The following is a 19,649-nucleotide window of genomic DNA, read 5'->3' as shown; positions in this document are numbered from 1 at the left end:
CTTTTTCCTACAGGAAATGTGTGACCTCCCGGCTGCCATCCCTTTTTGGTGGCATGTGATTAAAAACGTGCTATACAGCCAAAAACTCAGGCAGAGGCGGTAGGCGAAGGACCTCGCCCCGGTACCACTGCCTGTGCCTCAAGCCTCGCCGCGTCGCCCAGAGCAGGCCACGCCCTGCGGGGGCAGAGCGAAGGCTCCGGGCCAAGGCTGCCCGCGGCCCTGCTCCCTCTCGGGCGCTTTCACTTTCGTTTCCGTTTCCGTCGCTTTCCCGGGCGGGGTTTCCTGGCCATGGCGCTGGCGATCCAAGCTCTGCGGGTGCTGTGTGCCAGCGGCGGCTGCCTGGAGCAGGGCGAGCTTCGGCGGCGGCTGCCGGGCCGGCCCTCGGCCGAGCAGCTGGCGGCCGTGCTGCGGGACGCGCAGCACTTCACGCTGGTGCGGCGGCCCGGCCAGGCGGCGGCGGCGGCGGAGGCCGCGGTGGCCGTGGTGGTGGCCACCAGCCCCGTGCGGCTGTGCCTGGAGCACGGCGCGGGTTGCCCAGGGCAGTGCGGGCGGCTGCACCTCTGCAAGTACCACCTGAAGGGCTTCTGCCGCAACCAGCTGGCCAGGTGAGGGACGGGGAGGCCGGCCGCCATCGCGGGGGGCTTGGCCTTGCGCACGGAGTGCCCCTTCGGGGGAAGGAGCTCTCAGTAAAGGCCTTGCAGCCCTTTCCGCGTCAGAAGTGCTCATTGCCCATATCCTTTTATTTTATTTGTGTGTGCGTTGCTGCAGACACAGGCAGTGGTGGTTTCACAGCTTTGGGTCGCAGCACTTCCTCCCCGGCTCATCACTGTGGCGCTTCCCTTCCCGTGGGCCGGGCCGTGCCAGGGGAAAGCTGAGTGTCCCCGCAGGTCCCTGTGCTGCGGGACCCTGGGGAATGTACTCATAGGCTGAGAGGGAGGGATGCTCTGGAGCTTTGGTGGTTTCGTGGTTGTGAGCTGCAGGTCAAAAATGCCGATATTGTCAGAGGGCACTGAGCCTAGAATGACTGTAAATCCGAAATAGCGTGGCAATTATCCTCAGAGTAATTACGTAATCTGCTTTGCAAATCACATAATGGCTTTATAGAGGAGCAATGTGGATTTTTCTGAAATTAGCTAATCTGGTGTGCTTTTTCACCTGTTCAGGGTAATGCTCATGGGGTAGCAAAATAATGCCAGTCATTTTGCTGTTGGGTTTCTGGTGTTCTAGGAAGGGATGCAAGTTTGTTCACAACTTCCACTCTGACCACAATCTCCGTGTTCTAAAGCAGTATGGACTTGAGAATTTAAACCATGATGAACTTTGCCAGCTTCTGCTTCAAAATGACCCTTCCCTCTTACCGGAGGTGAGTATTACTCAGACAGCTTCTTAGCCTTGTGTTTCAGTGAGCATCACAAAGTGGAAGAGGTTTGACGGAGATGGAGATATTGGGGGTCAATTTAGTTAGCTTAATGTAAATCTAAAAATAAATCCGCTTCATCTGTTCTCACCTGTGGTGGTTGGAGCCTAGCTGTCAGCTAAGTTCTTGAACAGTCCAGTCACCCGCTCCTCACTCCCCTATCACAAGCAGAAGAGGTGAGCATTAACAAGAAAAACAAAAGTGACAAAAGCTGTGAATGGGGATAAAGACAGTGTAGCAAGTGGACAAAAAGCAGGGAGAAAATTGTTGCAAAGGAACACTTCTGCTTCACTAAGTCCAAGCAGACTGATGCCCAACTAGTCTCTGAGCAAGTGCTACCTTGTAAGAAGGACCCATTTCCCCGTTCCTTCACTTTCCCTCTGTCCCCTTCCCTGCTTTTTTTTTTTTTTTTTTTTTTTTTTTTTTTTTAGAAAATGACATTATGTGGCTTGGAATATCCCTTTGGCCAGTTTGAACTATTTCCTAGTTTTGGCTGGAATAGAGTGAATTTTCTTTCTAGTAGCTGGTACAAAGCTGTTTTGCATTCAGGATGAAAACAATGTTGATAACACACTCATGTTTAAGTTGTTGCTGGGCAGTGCCTGCACTAAGTCAAGGACTTTTCAGCTTTTTGTTATGCCCTGCTAGCCTGTAGACTGGGAGTGCACAAGAAGCTGGGAGGGAATGCAGCCAAGATAGCTGACCCAGACTGATAAAAGGATATTTCATACCATATGACATAATTCTGAATAGTAAAACTGAGGGGAGGTAGGCCAGGGATGGGGACACACTTATGGGGACTGGCTGGGCTTTGGTTAGTGAGCAGTGAGCAATTGCATTGTGCATCACTTGTTTTGTGTATTTTATCATCATTATTATTTCCTCTTCCTTTTTGCTGTATGTTGTGTGTTTATCTCAACCATACGAGTTTTACTTTTTTTTTTCTGATTCTCTTCCTTATTCCCTGGAGGGAGGGAGTGAGTGAGAGGCTGTGGGGTATTTATCTGTTGTGGTTTCACCTGAAATAGAGTTAATTTTCTTACTAGTATCATGAACAGGGCTGTGTTTTGGATTTAATATGAAAATAACATTGGCAACCCACTGATGTTTTAGCTGTTGCCAAGTAGTGCTTACCTTCAGTCAAAGACTGGTTCCCATGCTCTGCCAGTGAGGAGGTGTACAAGGAGTGGAGAGGGAGCATGGCCAGGACAGCAGACCCAAACAGACCAAAGGGATGTGTTAGCAATACTGTTTTTGTCACAAACCCAAAACATTATGTCTGCTATGAAGAAAGTTAACTCCATCCCAACCAGATCCAGTACCTCTTTCCATCAAATTGGGATCAAAGAAATTCCAAAACTGTTCCAAAACTATAAAATCAAAAAGGTGTGACTTAGCATTAGATCCCATTTTGAGAATGTCTATAAGAATGTTGTATGTTGAAAGATATTTCTAAACATTAGTAAAGCAAAGGAAAAGCTATCAAGTAATCATTTGAAAGATAAGAAAGAAGAAATGTTTCTTTCAAAAGCAAATGTATGCACATAGCTAAGAATCATTCAAACAGTCTAAATGAACACATTGTACTTTGATCTTTAAATTAGTTTTTTCTTCTCCTTCCCAAGGTCTGCTTGCATTATAACAAAGGTGATGGACTTCATGGATCTTGTTCCTTTAAAACATCCTGCAGCAAACTTCATGTTTGCCAGTACTTTTTGCGGGGTCAGTGCAGATTTGGCAGCAACTGCAAACGGTCCCATGACTTATTAAATCCAGAATGTTTTGAGAAACTGGAGAGACAGGGAATGAGCTCAGAAATTGTTGAGAAACTACCTTCCACTTATAGAAACATGTATGACATACAAAATGGCAATAGAAGCATGTATGACATAGAAGATGCCAAGTCTTCACCATGTAAAGGTAAATAATATCTTTTGAATACATCAGAAAAGTCATAGTAGCGAATTTAATATTTTCACTGGTATCATTAAGAAAGCTGAATTTACATCTTGATTTATCTTTTTAGGAGGGACCTTGTACCTGTTTCATTGACAGAAATCTTTGTCTTGACAAGTGAAGTCAAGAGAGGTTCCTGAGAAATAGAGTGCTGGTGTTCATGAAATTTTTAAACTTGAGGTTAAAAAAGCATAATAGGAACTGGAATTAGAGAGCTCTATAATTTTGGATTTTTTTAGGTAAAATATGTAAAGGTAGATACTGTTTAAGAATAGGAGTGGTGGTTGTCTGATTATAAACTATTTAATTGTTTTTCCTTTAATGTAGCAATTGTCTAGGACAAGAATTCACAAACAGCACTATCCTTCTTACTTCTTAGAAGTGTAATATTTTGTTTGCACTTTTCTTTTGAAGTTCTTTAGAATTGTAAGTTAAATATAGTTTAGCAGGTAAAAAAAAGAGATAACAGAATGGAGAATTTGAGTGTGTACGCTCATCACCACTATTCTGCCTGCAGTTCCTTCTTCCTTTCCTTAAAGTGCTTTAATTTACTGAAGTATCAGATTTTGAAACTTCGTGTTTTATAGCTGCCAGTGTGATCAGCTGTGTGGAATGCACAGTTAACTCAAGTCCATCTGGAAGTATAAAGCCATTGAATTCTATTCTCGTTTTGTGGTGATAGCTAAAAACTGTATCTGAGGAACTCAGCAGTTACAGGGAGGAAATCAAGCTCAGAAATAATGGATACAGGAAGGGGACTTTGAGTATACAAGTTTATCAAAGGCTTCAGTGTCTTTCTGGAGCTGAGTGCAGCTAGGTAGTTAGAAACATTGCCTTTAGGCATCTTCCCTAGGGATAGGAGTACTTTTAAGAGGCGCTGTTGATGCAAAGTGTATTAATAGTTATAATTCCCCCCTCTAGACAGAAAACTCAGCACTGGACGGGATTCCTTAGCTACAAAGGATGATGAATCAGAACAGATATGTTTACATCATCTGTACAGAAGTTGTGGCTTTAAAGGTAGGCTGTCTCAAGTATCAGTACATGTTGGAAAAAGCCAGCTCTACAGAGATGGGGGAACTGAGAGGCGTTTTTAAAGATTTCATTCCATTATCAATCTCAGAGAAGGATGTGACACAAGAGATGTAAAACTCAATGCCATTCTATCAGAAGCCAAACTATTTCTTTATTACAATACCTTATAAATGTTTTTTCAGTCTATTAGCTTTTGCCATGCAATGATGCTGATATTTCTAACACTAATCACCACCACTGATCACCACTACTCTTGGTAGCTGAACCAAGCTACTGAAAGTCAAGCCTTTTTTTCTGTCCTCATCAAGAGGAAGTGGTAGACATCTTTCACAGAAGTGGGAAACACAGAGTTTTGCTTATGTTTAGTTAAAGCTCACTTCTGTCTTGAGTGCTATAGGAAAGTGTTTGACCTGGTACACCAAACAGGAGGTTTTTTTCAGCTTTGGAATCTGCCTGTGCTGAAGATTGGCTACTCCACCTTTGTTTACCTAAAGGATTGCCAAATTATAGGAGTCACATTTCCAAACAGGAAAGATACAAAAGATACTCTGAATTCTATATTCTCCCTTGTTTCTTCTAGTACTCTTCTGTTCCATCTGTCTTAGCTGTCTCCTTTTCAAAATGTTCCAAAGTGTCCAGGAAAAAGGCTGCTCTGCCAGCTTTCTTGTTGATTTTTTGTCATCCTTTTTCTTTTTGATGTTATTGACCTGTGTACCGAACACTTCCTCACGTGAACTGTGTGGTGCAGTTTCTCCTTGACTTTCCCTGTAGTTAAGACCTTTTCTTCTGCTGTGGAAATTGGCCTCCAGTTTATGCACATGTGTGCTGGTGATGTCACCTTCACTCTCATTGAGGAGTGACTGCACACTGACTCTTTGAACTTGTGATACGTGGCTCACTGCTACCATTGATCTTCTTGATGGGGCCTGGACGTCATTTGGCCTACTGAAGGGCAAAGGACTTTGAGACTAAAGGAATGATATCTGTGTATTTATCAAAAGAGAGGAAAGGTGATGGTTGTTAACTGGTTGTATTGGAAGTTGTGGGACCTTGCCATGGTGTAAATATCCCCTGCTTTCATCTAGGTTTATCTAGAGTTAATTTTCATCTAGAGTTAATTTTCTTACTAAAAGCCAGTGCAGTGCTGTGTTTTGTATTTAGTATGAGAATAACATTGATAACACACTGATGTTGCTAAGTTGTTGCTAAGTAGTTCTTACCCAAAGTCAAGAACTTTTCAGCTGCTCATGTTTTGCAAATGAGGAGGGGCACAAGAAGCTGAGAAGGAGCATGGCCAGGACAGCTGACCTGAACCTGTCAAAGGGCTGTTCCATACAATCAGAAAATCATGCTCAGCATATTAACTGTGGGAGTTGGCTGGGAGGGGCTGATTGCTACTTGGGAATGGGCTGGGCATCAGTCACTGGGTGGTGAGCAATCGCAGTGTGCATCACTTGTATTCCTTGGGCTTTATTCCTAACTTTTTGTTAGCTTCCTTATAATATATGAAAATACGTATGTAAATGTGTGTATATATATACTCTACTTCCACTTATTATGTTGTATTTTATTTCAGTTACTAAACTTTTCTGATTTCAACCCACAAATATAGCTTCTTCCTTTTCTCCCCATCTCACTGAAAGAAATGGGAGCAAGTGGCTGTGTTGTACTTCGTAATCATCTGAGGTTAAACAATGACAGTCCTTCTCCTATCTTAAAACTAAGCACTACTGTGCTTTGGATTTTTCCTCAGTAATACCGCTTTGTGATTTAGTGGTTAATCATAAATACATTTTTTTCTATTAATGAAATAATAGCCTTCTATGAGCCTGTGATCTTCATTCATTTTTTGTCTCTGAAACTGAGAATGATCTGTGCAATTTTAATGTACAAAGAGAGTAAAATAAAGAGAGTCTAGTATGTACAGAAACTGAACTTCTACCTAAGCCCAAAATTTCAAGTGTTGCTTGTTTATGCTGAAAAATTCTGAACTGCTGCTTGTAATGGCTCCATAGGTGAACACTCTCCCTAGCTATCCTTTTGATGATTTCACCAGCTGGATATACAGCCCTGATATGTTGGAGTTCTCTCATAGCCTGTCAAAATAATGCATCTCCTACTTCTTTATTTTAAAACTTTTACAGAAAAGTGTATCAGAACCCATTTTCACTTGCCATATAGATGGCAATACTCTGAGGGTAATACCTGGAAGGACTTCACAAATATTGAAGAAATAGAAGAAGCATATTGTGACCCAAAAAATATCAGGTATAAACTCTTAAAAAATTAATAATGTTTGGAGCTTGCTGTATTGTATCGGATCCATAGTGGCTGTAAATTGCTACAATTTCATTGCAGTCATTACATAGGTAGTTTCATTTGGCATTCTTCTACTGTTCTCATTTTGCATGAGATTTGTCCCTCCTTCCACCTTTTCCCACAGTCCATGTTGTGGAACTGGCAGAATTCCTGGAGAGAGAGAGAGAAAGAGAGAGAGAAATACTCTTGGGAGCAGAGCATGTGAAGAATATGGAAACACCTTTCAGAGTTTGTAACTGGTTATATAGCACAACGAGAGTATTGGAAAGGGCTCATGCCAATGTGCCACATCCCATGCTGGAAAATTACCTGCTCCTCTTATGTTACAGGTTCTTTGAATCCCTTCTTAAGTTATGTCAAGGTTTTCTTTAGAATATAGTTGGTCAGCAAGAAGAAGGCAGTGTCTTGTTTTCCATTGTTTCTGTTCATCTTCTATAACTTCACTGATTTAGGAGAGGGTTATGGTTATTTACAGTAGAACCAATGTGAGACATAATATTGTAGTACAAAATATGTAGAAAAAACAGAGTTAGCATACAGAATTGTTAAAATAGCAAAGTGCAAAGCACACCTTGTAGTGAAAACACCTTTGTGTTCTGCTTTTGGGTGAGATTAACTTAATTCACAAATTTGTAGTTGGCTTTTGAATCCATGAGTAAAACTTCACAAACAGTTCAATTTTTTTCCCTCCTTTTTTTTATAGATTTGATTATGCTTTTACTGAAGAGGTCTTTTTCCCATTCTGCATCTGTTTTCATGATATGTGCTGTGGATTGCAAAAAGTCCGACGTCTTTCTACAGCCTCCTCAGTGACCAAACCCCCTCACTTCATTCTTACAACAGAATGGATCTGGTACTGGAAAGATGAATATGACATGTGGCAGGAGTATGGAAAACAAGTAAGTGTGGAGAAATGGGGAGACTCCTAACTCAGTGTGAGAAGTGCAGAACTACTGAAAAGTGTACAGTGTTTATATCCTCCTCCTCTTTTGCCACCCTCTTCCTCTCACTCACACTGTACAGATGGACATTAAAGGCCTAATGGGGTCTTTTCCTTGAGATTTTGATTGGTTCGGGTAGGGGACTGATCATTGGTGAGTCACAAATATTATCAACACATAACTATTCAGTGAGTCGTGTCAGATAGGATCACAGTAATAATACATTCATTTCATTATATAACTTTCATTGCTTCTGAGAAAAGCCTCCTTCTCTGAAGTTCCAGTAGTACTCTGCCATCTTTCTTGGTCTAGTTGTTGAATGTGTGGTCTGTCCTGGTTTCAGCTGGGATGGAGCTAATTTCCTCCCTGGTAGCTGGCACAGGGCTGTGTTTGCATTTAGGATGAGAATAACATGAGTAAAACAGTTAGGTTCTAGCTGATGCTACATGGTGCTGCTAAATCAAGAATTTCTCATATGCTGATATATCCTGCACCCACCATACATATGAGAGTTGTTGATTTTTAAACTTGCTTGTCTATAACGGACCAGGAGAAACTTTTTTTTTCTCTATTTTTGGCATGACAGGATGATCTTCATACATCTGCTACTGTCTCGAGTGATGACCTGGAGAAAGCTTATTTGGCTGAAAGTTCTCCAAAGCTGACCTTCAAAGCTGGAAGACATGAATATGAAATTAATTTTGTGTGTAGGTTGCGTTTGCTTTGTTCTTCTGTTTTGTCCCTCCCTCCCAGGCCTCTTGTGGTTTTGAACTACCTTATTGCAGGCGATAGAAGAGAGAAATTTGGACTTTGAATTGCAATTCTTACAGAGACAGAGCTTCTATCAAAGTTCTCAGTATAAGATCTCTTCACATAAGCAAGTAGCATTCTATTCTTTCAAAGCTTATATTTTTGAGAGGTTCTTGTGCTAGGTTTCAAAATGTCTGCCAGAAAGTCTAAGTATGACACTGATGCTGGCACAAACACTAATGGTGAGTAACTTCTAGAAGACTTGACAAGCCAGCTTCTGGTCTACTTTAATCACTGGTTTACAGAAAAACAAATACTTGAACAAGGTGTAGGGTCCAGACAATCCTTAGCATTGCAAGATTTTTGCAGATATTCTCTTCTTATCCTGTCTGGAAAGGCTGAGAAATTACTTTGACAAAGTAGGAAGAAGTTCAGGAAATACAAGCCACTTATGTTGGCACTGTCCTCTCTCAGCTGTTGCCTTTCCTGGCATCCTTTTAAAAAATTTCGTAGAACAGTGGTGGGAATCAACCTGTCTGGACTGTCAGTTTGGTGTAGTTGCCTTTGATTCATCTCTCCTTTACTATCTCATTCTGCGTGAATAAAGCCAAAAAAAAAAAAAAACAAAAAAAACCAAAACAAAACAAAAAAAAACCACTCAAAGCAAAAAACAAGAAAGGGTATGTTATCTACTGTTAGTGATTCAATCAAAACCAAAGCTGGGAAAACTTGTCTGACTTAGAAGTGAAAATTACATAGTGAAGCAATCAGTTTTCTAAGGTTTGGGCTTTTTTAGTAACTTAGGCAAATATATGCAGTGTAGATGTCTTCCAGAACTTAATTCCTAGGCTTAGTGGTGTCAAGAGGTTTTTTTTTGTTTGTTTTCCTGTGTATCTCTCTATGAAGCTGAGTCCTCATTGTCCTGCTGGGTACTGACTCTTAATTGTTAGTATGTCACAGTAGCTGCAGAGGTTCTAAGATCCAGAAGGAACGACTCTAAAATTCAGGTCACTGTGACTTGTTTCTCTTAGGGATCAATAAAAATAAATGATCTCTTATAGATGGTGGGTTCTGTTTACAGGGTTTGAAATCTTCAACTAAATGTAGTAAAAAAGTATCTCTTTTGCAAAATGAGGAGGAGGGAGGCTTTTTGTCAGTGTTTTTGACAAAACAACTTAGTGACAAATGTGGCTGCAGTGTGAAGGCTTTCTAAAACATCTTTGATTGTTCATGGGATTTTGTTTGGGTATTTTTGTTGGTGTTGTTTTTGTTTTTTTTTTCCCCAGCCATGAAGCAGAAGAACCTTTGCTACAGAACAGAGAGGAAAATTTGCAGAAGACCTAAATTTGTCTCTCAAGCAGAGGTGGAAAAGACAAGAGCCAGGTAAACCACAACTGCTCATTCTAATGTGATAGATTTAGTGCTTTGTGAATGTTGAATCTTCCATGGGTGTAAGTAGGGTGAAGAAGTAGCTGTTAAGGCAATTGTGAAAGACATGGAGAGGGAAAGGGACATACCTTTCTTACATGTCTAGCCAGGGCAGTGTTGCCTGGCCTGCAGTTTTCAATCAACTCAGGAACCTCTGCAGTGAAGAAAATTTGGGCTTGGCCACAGGAAGGATGAAAATGTAGGAAATAATGCAATATGTAGCAGTGTGTTTATGTGTACTAGCTTTTTCTGAGATGAGTAATTTTGAAAGCTAAGTGCAAGTTCAGAAAAAATCCTTTTCGGAGCAGCCAGGCAGTCTGAAAGGAAAGCAGTAGTTACAGGTAGAGAAAAAGGTAGGGGCCTGCAAGGAGATAGAGTTGTATGTAACAGCCAATTTTTGGACATTCCCTTGCAGCACACAATCCATGCTTCAACACTGAAAAGAGCAGCTAAACACTGATTAAAATCAGGATGGAAGTAAAGGGAGGGCTGTATCTATCCTGTTTCTGTCATACTGATGTGATACTGGATACATTTGTATTTACCTCCCCAGGTGTAGCAGAGCTTTTATACATGCATTCAACTCTGCAAGAGAAATCCTTACGTATCTAGTTCAGAGTATATATTTCTTTTTTTCTTGTTTGGCATCTTGCTTCCTGACATAAGTCTTGACATGATGACTTGGAATAAATATTTTCATGTGCTGAACAAATACGACAGTTTTGAAATATTTTTGAATATGTTCAGTTGCCTGGTTGCCTGTATTCTCCCTAAGCATGACAAAAATGTTTAGTATAATATGTACATAAAATGTCATGTTAAGTTTTATTTTAATTGTCTATTTGTAATGTCTTATCATCTACAGGGGCGTTAAATATACAGAAGGGTTTAAGGGCATTCCAGCTCATTGGGACAAATCCGCCCTGCCGGAACTGGGTTTCAAGGTTTGGAGGTTTTTTCTTTCTGTCAGTTCTGTCATATAAGGTTTGTTCCCTCACAAGTTCAGTGTTTCTATAAAGACCCTCTGGTTTTCTGCAACATAAATTCTCAATTCCTTTTTTATTTATGTGCTCATTTCTGCTATGTATTTGTATACTGTTTGATACATGCAAATATATCCTGACCCAGATATTAAGAGGGGTTCAGTGGCTGCACAAAAGCATGCAAAAGTAACTTGTCAGTCTTTTCCTTGCAGCTGATTGAGCTTGACTGTTCTTCTGAAGAATACAAGAAAGTCAAAGTGGACTTTCAGCGCACAATGCCCAAAGCAGCTATTAAAAAGATTTGTAGAGTTCAGAACCCATCCCTCTGGGAACTGTATCAATGGTATGTGTAAAATACTGCTCTGGTATGTATGCATGATTTTTATTGTTTCTGCAGTTAGCTGTGTGTTCTGTGCTAAAGATAGAACACACATTCCTGAAATGCTTCTGCTTTCACTCTCCCACTGAAATACCTACCTAGTGTCAACATTCAGATAAAGAGTTATCAACAACCCTAAAACTCAGTCAAGACACAGAGCTTAGAACAGTCACATTCAGGGCTGTGTGGGAGGAATCCTTACTCCTGACTTCTGCCAGGCCTGTGTCCATGACAGCTTCCTTCCACTGAAACCCTGGAGCTGGTAATGAGTCACATCTAGCACAATGTTTTGCAGCTGGTTAAAACTGAAACAGCCTTCAAAATTAAATGCAAAACTCATGGAGGGCAGGCCTTAATGTAAACGCCTGTGTTCAGGGGAAAAAAATAACGCTGATATTCCTCCCTCTCTCTTCAAAGGCCGTGAATTAAAGAAAACATTTGTAGGAAAGCACTTATGTATAATCAAAGCATGTTTGTGTGCCCAAATTAGGCCTTACTGTAAAGATTTTCAGAATATACTCTAAAATTGTTTCTGTTGACTGGAACGTGTGCTAACAGTTGCTGTGGAACTGCAAAGATTCTGCTTCTCATTACAGGCAGAAAGACCTGATGCAGAAGAGCAATGGTGGAAAGGCTGCAGATGAGCGATTTTTATTTCATGGGACTAGTAAAAAAGACATTGATGCCATCTGTCAGCAAAACTTTGACTGGAGAATCTGCGGCCTTCATGGGACAGTCTACGGCAAAGGTTGTTTTTCAGCTCTTTCAGTAATCCTAGATTTGCTGTAAAATTCTCAGTACTCACTGCAGAGGTGTAAAGTTTACAAGGTGGTAATTGGCCAATCCTGGGCTTCTCTCTATTGTGATGTGGGCAACAGAGCTGAATTTCACAAGGGTCATTTGGAGCTAAGGCACTCTGAAAGGCCTTGGCCTCTGCTCTCCTAAGTCCTTGCAAGAAAAGACAGGAGAGGTCAGTTGTAGGGATGATTTTCTGCTAGACTCCAGGCTTACTCTTCCCAGTTTCTCCCAGTTTCTCCCAGCTCCTATAGGAAAGCACTCTGGCTTCTTTTTTTTCCCAGGAATCTAAATGCCATTCTGCTTACAGGCTTTTTTGCGTTGTTAGAAAATTATATCCTTTTACATTGTGCTGTGTACAGGTGTTAGCAGCACATGGAGTGGAATAACTGAAATAGGCTGCCTGGCTGACAACACACCTTTTTGCTTGAACACTTTGTAACTTTCAGAATTGTTAGAGTGTATTTTGAGTTGAAGGGGCCTACAAGGATCATCAAGTCCAACTGCGCTGATGAATATTAGTAGCCTCTGCCAGGAGAGGAAATGCAGTGATATTGGGGAAGGTGGATATCTAGGGTCAGGAGGAAATATTTTAGAGGATTATGATAACATTTTAAATATTGTTTTTTAATATGTGTGTTGTGAAAACTAAAAAGTGCATAGTGGTCAGTTCCACTAAGAGAGACAGAAAAAAAAGTGAAAAAAGAAAGGCTGTTAATGAATTGCATAATGGATTTGTTTATTACTTAATTTTCACACATTATCATTTTGTTCCTGCAGTTTTGGTGTCTTATCAACTCTGTCTTGGTGTCTGTTCTGCAGGAAGCTATTTTGCAAGGGATGCATCTTATTCTGACAACTACTGTGGGCCAGACTCACACACCAAGACCATGTTTCTGGCACGAGTACTGGTGGGGGAGTTCACTCTTGGTAGTTCTGATTACGTTCGGCCTCCCATGAAGGACAGCCAAAACTTCTATGACAGTTGTGTGAATAACTCTACAAACCCTTCTATCTTTGTAATCTTTGAGAAGCAGCAGGTTTATCCAGAATATCTCATAGAATACCAGGCATCGGCAAGACTTCTATAGCAGCAAAACCTGTCATCCTTATGTTTAACTGGTTTAAACGATTTTTTAGTTTTGGCTTAAGAGAGAAAAATTAATTTTGAAGAAGCTGTGTGATCAGATAGATTACTGTTCAGAAACGTTTCTCCTCTGTCTTTTCTGTGCAGTAGAAAACAAGGCATAAAAAGACATAAAGGATGTTTTAGAATCCCTAAAATCCTGTTTCTGTATCCTATTTTTAGCAGCTTTCACATTACCCTGCATTATGAGAGCCTTTCATAAATTTATTAGAAGAAATTGCTGATGGTTGTAGCGCGAGGATTGGCCATGCTGCCAAGTTTAAGCAATTTTTAGTTATTGTTTCAGGATAGATTTTTACATGGGCTCATTGGTCAGAGGCACTGTCCCTCTACCTGTTTATCTTTTAACTCAAAACTGGATAAAACACAGGTTTTTAGTAATCTGTCTCCCATAGGAGTGGATATTCAGGTGTTTGCAAATGTAATTGTATAATCTCTGTGCTCAACTCATTGCATAAATTCTTAGTAGCACTCTTCTTTTTTGTCCCTACTTAATCTCTGCACCAACAAAACCTCAAAAATTAAACTTGCTTGTTTAAAAAGAACAGATCTATTTTCACTTCTTGAGTTTATCATTTAAAACAACTACCAAAGAAACAAGCATAACAGGGGTTGCTTGGTGCTGTGTAACTCAGTTGATTACCAAATAAATACTGTATTTTATGTCTGAGAACACAAGTTTTTCATGACTTTCACTGTGCCTACATATGAAAGGGCACTGTCAGGTGCTGTGGAGGAAGCAGAGGAGGAAACTCATGCTGTTATTTAATACCATACTTAAGAGGGAAATATACTGCTTGTCCTGCTTGGTTATCAGTACTTTGTTTCTGTGGATGAACTTTATGGTTCCCTTTCAGCTGTTGGGGAGGATGGTGAGTGACTGTCCCTCATTAAGTGATCTGTCTCTTTGGTGCAGGAGATTGACAGATTTCCTGTGTAGTCAAGCTATTGTACTTTTTTCAGGAAAAATGTGCTTACCTAGGAAGTAGTCTTCAGCCACAGAGCTGAAACTTTTAAAATCTGAAGATTAGGTTGAATATTTAATTATTCCCATCAGAAGAAGATAATAGTGTTGAGCAGTTAGCTTACATGTGTGCAAAATAAAAAAACTTGGGCTGTCAAAATTTTTTTTAAGATTAAAGTTGCTGATGCATAGATAGATACTTTATCATAGGATTAATGTGCTAAAATACCTATAAGTTAGCTATACTGTACTGCAGAGGCCTTAAGAAATACCTTCTATATGACCTAAAAAAGCTCATTTTTTAGCTGCATTCTGTATACTTCTTTTTAATTCAGCTGGATGATGATTGACAGGTGTTCACTGGGTAACTTACTTCAGCACTGTGGGCCAGGAGCTTGGCCATGATTAGCTGGAGTAAGGCTGTGCAGAGCCCTTTTTATGTGAACTGCAGATCTAGAAGTGTGATACATAAAGGAAAATAACTCCTATTTGTGTTTAATCCCAGTTAAACACAGGATAGGGAAAGGCAAATTGATTTATTATTTCTTTTGAAAGATTTGAAATAGGACATAAATGATAAATCTCATGTCAGCAAATGAGCTTGTCAACAAATAGTATATTCATTGAGGAGGATAATAGTTATGGAGGAAAGCTTTCTTATCTCTGCAGAAAAAGGTTTTTCTGACAAAACAAAAACTATGTTCATCTACATGTTAATGGCAAATGAGAATACTGGTCGTATGCATTTCTTCCTCTGAACATAACCAAAATTTCAGGTAAGATCTAGGATAGCTAAAGTCATGTTAATCTGCCAGAAAATTGAAACAAACATTCTTTTTCAGGCAAAAAGTTGAAATATTTTTATTGACATTTTTTATTGTATTTTTAAAATCTCTAACTTGATTCTTGGAGAGGATGTGTGTATGCTTGTATGTGTGTATGAGTGTAAGTTAAAACAGTGAATAAGATGCCTGTATGTACTTTGTCATCTTTTATTTCTCCATTATCACAGAAAAAGAAAAGTTGCCATGTTTTCTACTTTTGAAACTGCAGTGGTAACTTTCTTGTCTATAGTAATAAATAGGTACTCAAACCAGTAAATTCCTTCTGATGGTTTTCTTTCTTTCAATACTGAAATTACAATGTTTCAATACACTTACGAGTTTAGAGGCTGTTGTTTAGCAGTAGGAGTCCTACAGCTGTTTGGGTTGCATTTGGAAATGAACGGATTAAAGAGATGTGTGCATTAAATCCAGAATTTAGGCAAAAAAAGTAATAATACTGAACCTCTTTTCTGAATGAGGAGGAGCTTTTTTGGCTACTTAAGACAAGCAACTGAGCAGGAAGAGTACAATAATCTGTCACTCACTCCCATGCCATGTGAGGAGAAAGATAAGCTGTGAAGGTCGTTTCCTTTTTCGGTAACGGGTCCATCCTGGCAAGACAGACGGCACAGCCAGCAGAAGCCAAACAGCTTTGCTGTGCCAGCAGTGGGGTGTGGAGCATGGGGGTTTATGAACCCTGATCCTCCACCTGCTGTGCTGGGGAGGGGCTGGCAGCTAGACAAAGACAATGCACTGCACTCTGTCATGAGGGTTATCTGGAGCCGGGTTTGTCATGATATTCTGACTGGATTTTATGAGATGTGTGTGTCAAAATCCTGTCTAAGTGTTGGCAGCAAAGGAGTGGCAGTATCTGGTTTAGATACCTGCAGCCTGGCAAAGTAGGGGCTGGTTGGTGAGAGGAGCTTGTGTGGATGGCACATACCAGCTACAATGGTGTCCTCAGTTCTGCTGGGCTTGGAGAAGGAGCTTTGCTTCTAGGAACCAGTGCTCAGAGATGCCTTAGGGCCAAAGGGCAAGTGGGAATTGCAGAAACGCTGCTTGACTTGGAGAACATCCAGCAGAAGATCCAGGTGGGATGGTTCTTATATGGGCAGCATTACTGGTGCTTTCCTGTTTTTCCAAGGGATAGACTTTATGGCTTTCAAAGCTCCATTGTACTTCTTGCTTCAGCCCATGACAAATTTATCTCTACACGCAGAAATCCTAGCAGTTGAGGGAATACACTCTCCTTGAAAGTAGCCACAGCTCCCAGCAGTGCAGGGAGAAAAACATCTTAGAAACATGAGATTTTTCAAGGTCAGGAGAAAGTGAGTGGGGCCAGTGTGTCTGTCACCAAGCAGTGACAGACAGTTTATAAATCAGCTTTAAATTCTTTTACCATGCTTTCTGCTGTAAGCACATGGAAGAGTCTGGTAACAGGTGAAGCTATGTCCAGGATGTTCAACAAAGGGAAATGAGAAGGTCATCATTGCCTGAAGTATGTCACACAGAGAGGAAATTCTGCAGTTTAATGCCAGGTAAGAATAGAAAGTTCCAATTTGCAATCCATGAAGCATAATCCTTTCTGCCACCCAACTCTGTTTTTCTAGGAATACTATTTTTAAAGTACAAAACTGTGAAGCTTTTTTTCTATCAGCAGCCTCATTAAAAATACCATTTTATACTGACAGCTTTCTGTCATCATTACAAAGACCAGAAGAATATTTAATAGAAGCTTTCCTTTACCAAGCAGCCTTTGCTTCATATCAGCTGTCAGAGAATGACTAAAACCCTTTTGTAACACAGACATGCCCAATTTTAAACAAACTCACAGCTCAGCAATGCAAGACAACACATTTACTGTTTCTGAGGAAAGGAATTATTTTGAACCAGCTTCCTTGTTCCTCCCTAGACACAACTACTGCTGACTGAAGCACGTTGTACCAGAATGCTAAATAGTTACCATACTTAAAGATATAAAGCCATGTTTTGCTATTGCAACTATAAACAGTGCTGAGGGTGAGGGTTTTTGTTGTTACTGTTTTTCTTTTGTTTTGGAGGGGGTTTTGGTACCTTTTTTTTTTTTTTTTTTGTGGTTTGTTTTTTTGAGAGTTTTTTTTCTTAAATAATTCTAAAACCAGTTTTGCTCAAGATTGGTTTGGGACCATATTATATAGGTGCACAAAACCACAGTGATTGCAGTGATATCAGTTTCTGTTTTGAACGGCTGCTGGCAATCTAATGTCTTCTTTTTCTGGAAATGTATGCTTCCAGAGGCTCACTGATCCCTGCCACAGCTTACTCTGTAGGTGTGTTGCTGAGCTCACACAGCTAGGGTGAGGTCCAGTGCCACTGAGTGTCCTGGTACAGTGTCTGCAGTGTCTGGTGACTGTATCACCAACCATTAATGAGAAGGAACAATATGGCTTGGGGCTCTTCCTGTATTACTGGAAACTTGGCAGCCTTTTTCCTGTCTTCTCTAGCTGTCTGTCTCAGCCTGCATGTAGAACAACGGTTGATGCACTTCCAGAAATCTGACTTCAAATGCAAAAATAATTTCTCTGTTCCACAGTGCTACAAACTGACAGGTGAAAACACATAACACTTCCTAACCAGAAGGCTGCAGAACAGTTGAAAGACTCTTAGCACAGACTCAAGTGAGTTTACTTGAACACATACTGTCCACCTTCAACATGGATGCAGATGGGAAAGACTATTGGTTCATTTTCCAAGCCTATAAAATGTGATTGATGCACACCTGCAGCCACTTCAGGACTGTTTTATTTCAGTATCTGAAATTATGCTGATGGTGAGGCATCTCAATGCATCCCAGTCATACCAGTTTGATGCCAGTGTCAGCAAGAGATGCACTGGAGAGGGCTCAAGGATCAGCAGGAGAGCACCTGAAGAGCAGTACAAAGGAATTCCAGTCATTCCAGCCCAATCTGAATGCCTCTCTGCAAGTATATACAGCATGCAGAATAAAAAATGGGATTAGAAATGTACACTCCTGCAGGTCTGTCGTCTCACTGGCTTCACACAGACATGGTGGGATGGCTCCTGTGACTGGAGTGCTGGAATGGAAATATACAGGCTTTTGGGGAAGGACAGAGGAGATGAGAAGGGGGTGTCACCCTTTGTCAATGACCAGGTGTACACCTGGGGATGGATGAGGAGCTGACTGAGACCTTACAGGTCAGGTTTAAAGGGAAGGACAAGGCACACAAGAAAGCTTGTTAAAATTCAAAGATCACTTTCTCCGAGATCAGGAGTCATGCATCCCAACAAAGAGGAAGTGAGGCAAAAATACCAGGAGACCTTCATGGATGATTAAGGAGCAAACGAAACAGAAGTCTACAGAAGGTGGAAGCAAGGACAGGTAGTCTGGAAGGAATACAGAGAAATTGTCTAAGCAGTTAGGGATCAGGTTAGGAAAGCTAAAGCAAGCTCTGATGGAAATAAATCTGGTCAGAGATGTCAAGGGCAACAAAGAAAGCTACCATTATGTGGGTGAGAAAAGGAAGACTAGGGAAAATGTGGGCCCTCTCTAGAAGGAAATAGGAGCTCTGGTTGCCCAGAACATGAAGAAGACTGAGGTACTCCATGACTTTTGCCTCAGTCTTCACTGCTAAGTGCTCCAGCTATACCACCCAAGTTGCAGAGGCAGAGACTGGAAAGAAGAGTTTTTACGAAACCATGGGTAAGAAAGGGACAAGCTTGATTTAGGCTTAGCTTATTTTGTCAAAAATGAAGCACATGAAAAATTTCTAATTCATGTACAGAATACAAACAAGCCTTTGACAGATGATTTCAAATGGAATAAACTTCCTGCCCATTCAAGTAGGCGACAAGTTTTAAGGCAAGGCCCACCCAGCTTTTTGCCAACTGTGTATATAAGCTACACAGTAAATCAGCCTCCAGCACGCTATTTTTAGGAGGGGAAAAATTAAGCATAATGTGAAGAAACTAAGGTAAATACAGCATGTTGCTTTTCAAATATAATATAATCAATGTGTCTGCAACAGGGCACTTCTGTTTAGCATGCCAAAAATGCTCCATGGAAAAAGGAACAATACCAAGACTTCCCCAGTTACTACTTAACCACTATTGCCTATACAGATCTGTTAAAAAAAATAAAAATACATGAAACAGGAAGAGACAATCTTTGAGGAACAAGATCCAGTAATTTGATCAGTGTTCAGGCAGCAGGTGGGAAGAAGGCAGAAAAAGATGCTTGCTGGAGAGAAACTCAGGGACCTACCCAGGCATCAGTGAGCAGATGGCTCCATCCTTGCAGTGAAGCTGAGCAGTCAGTCTCTTCCTCCTGCTGCTGCAGCAGCACTTCTCTGTGTACACCACCAAGAGAGATCCTAAGGAACCCTCAAGCAGATTGTCACGCAGGCAGAAGGTAAAACTTGCAAAGAACCAAAGGTGCATCCTTATTTTTATAGTGCTGCCAGAATTTTTGTTATATCCAAAAATTTTGAAGAAAAAATATAGGAATAAATGAATTTTTAAAACGGGTTCTTGGGGCTGCACCAATCTCTTCTCACAGTTCTGTTGTTGTGGTTTAACCCCAGCAGTCTCTCAGTCCCTCAGAGCTGCTCATTCACACCCCCATAGTGGGATGTGGGAGAGAATTTTAAGAATACGAGAACTCATAGATTGAGATAAAGACAGTTTAATAGGTAAAGCAAAAGCCACACACAAA

The 19,649-nt window shown here is 40.7% G+C and overlaps 1 protein-coding gene across 2 annotated transcripts; it reads left to right on the top strand.

Annotated features, from left to right (window-relative positions):
* Window positions 1–218: 218 nt before the first annotated feature.
* Window positions 219–15,228, top strand: LOC310908446 (protein mono-ADP-ribosyltransferase PARP12-like). 2 transcript variants are annotated; one of them, XM_083859496.1, is made up of 12 exons: window positions 219–605; window positions 1,228–1,363; window positions 3,043–3,337; window positions 4,295–4,393; window positions 6,553–6,676; window positions 7,431–7,626; window positions 8,255–8,375; window positions 9,705–9,801; window positions 10,712–10,790; window positions 11,042–11,172; window positions 11,805–11,956; window positions 12,784–15,228. In XM_083859496.1, the coding sequence occupies exons 1-12, from the start codon at window positions 289–291 to the stop codon at window positions 13,092–13,094; spliced, it is 2,058 nt and encodes a 685-aa protein (XP_083715622.1). In that variant the 5' UTR covers window positions 219–288; the 3' UTR covers window positions 13,095–15,228. The 2 variants fall into 2 exon arrangements, with proteins under 2 accessions (XP_083715622.1, XP_083715623.1); XM_083859497.1 differs by having other exon boundaries at window positions 226–605; window positions 12,826–15,227.
* Window positions 15,229–19,649: the final 4,421 nt, after the last annotated feature.

Source organism: Zosterops lateralis, assembly GCF_965231275.1.
Source record: "Zosterops lateralis genome assembly, chromosome: 4".
Classification (NCBI taxonomy): domain Eukaryota; kingdom Metazoa; phylum Chordata; class Aves; order Passeriformes; family Zosteropidae; genus Zosterops; species Zosterops lateralis.
This window is presented reverse-complemented; position numbering and strand designations above follow the sequence as displayed.

Coding starts and splice junctions, on each gene's coding strand:
- LOC310908446 (XM_083859496.1), top strand. CDS start 289: ATGGCGCTGGCGATCCAAGCTCTGCGGGTGCTGTGTGCCAGCGGCGGC. Junction 3,338..4,294: donor CAAGTCTTCACCATGTAAAG/GTAAATAATATC, acceptor TCCCCCCTCTAG/ACAGAAAACTCAGCACTGGA. Junction 11,957..12,783: donor TGGGACAGTCTACGGCAAAG/GTTGTTTTTCAG, acceptor TTGTTCCTGCAG/TTTTGGTGTCTTATCAACTC.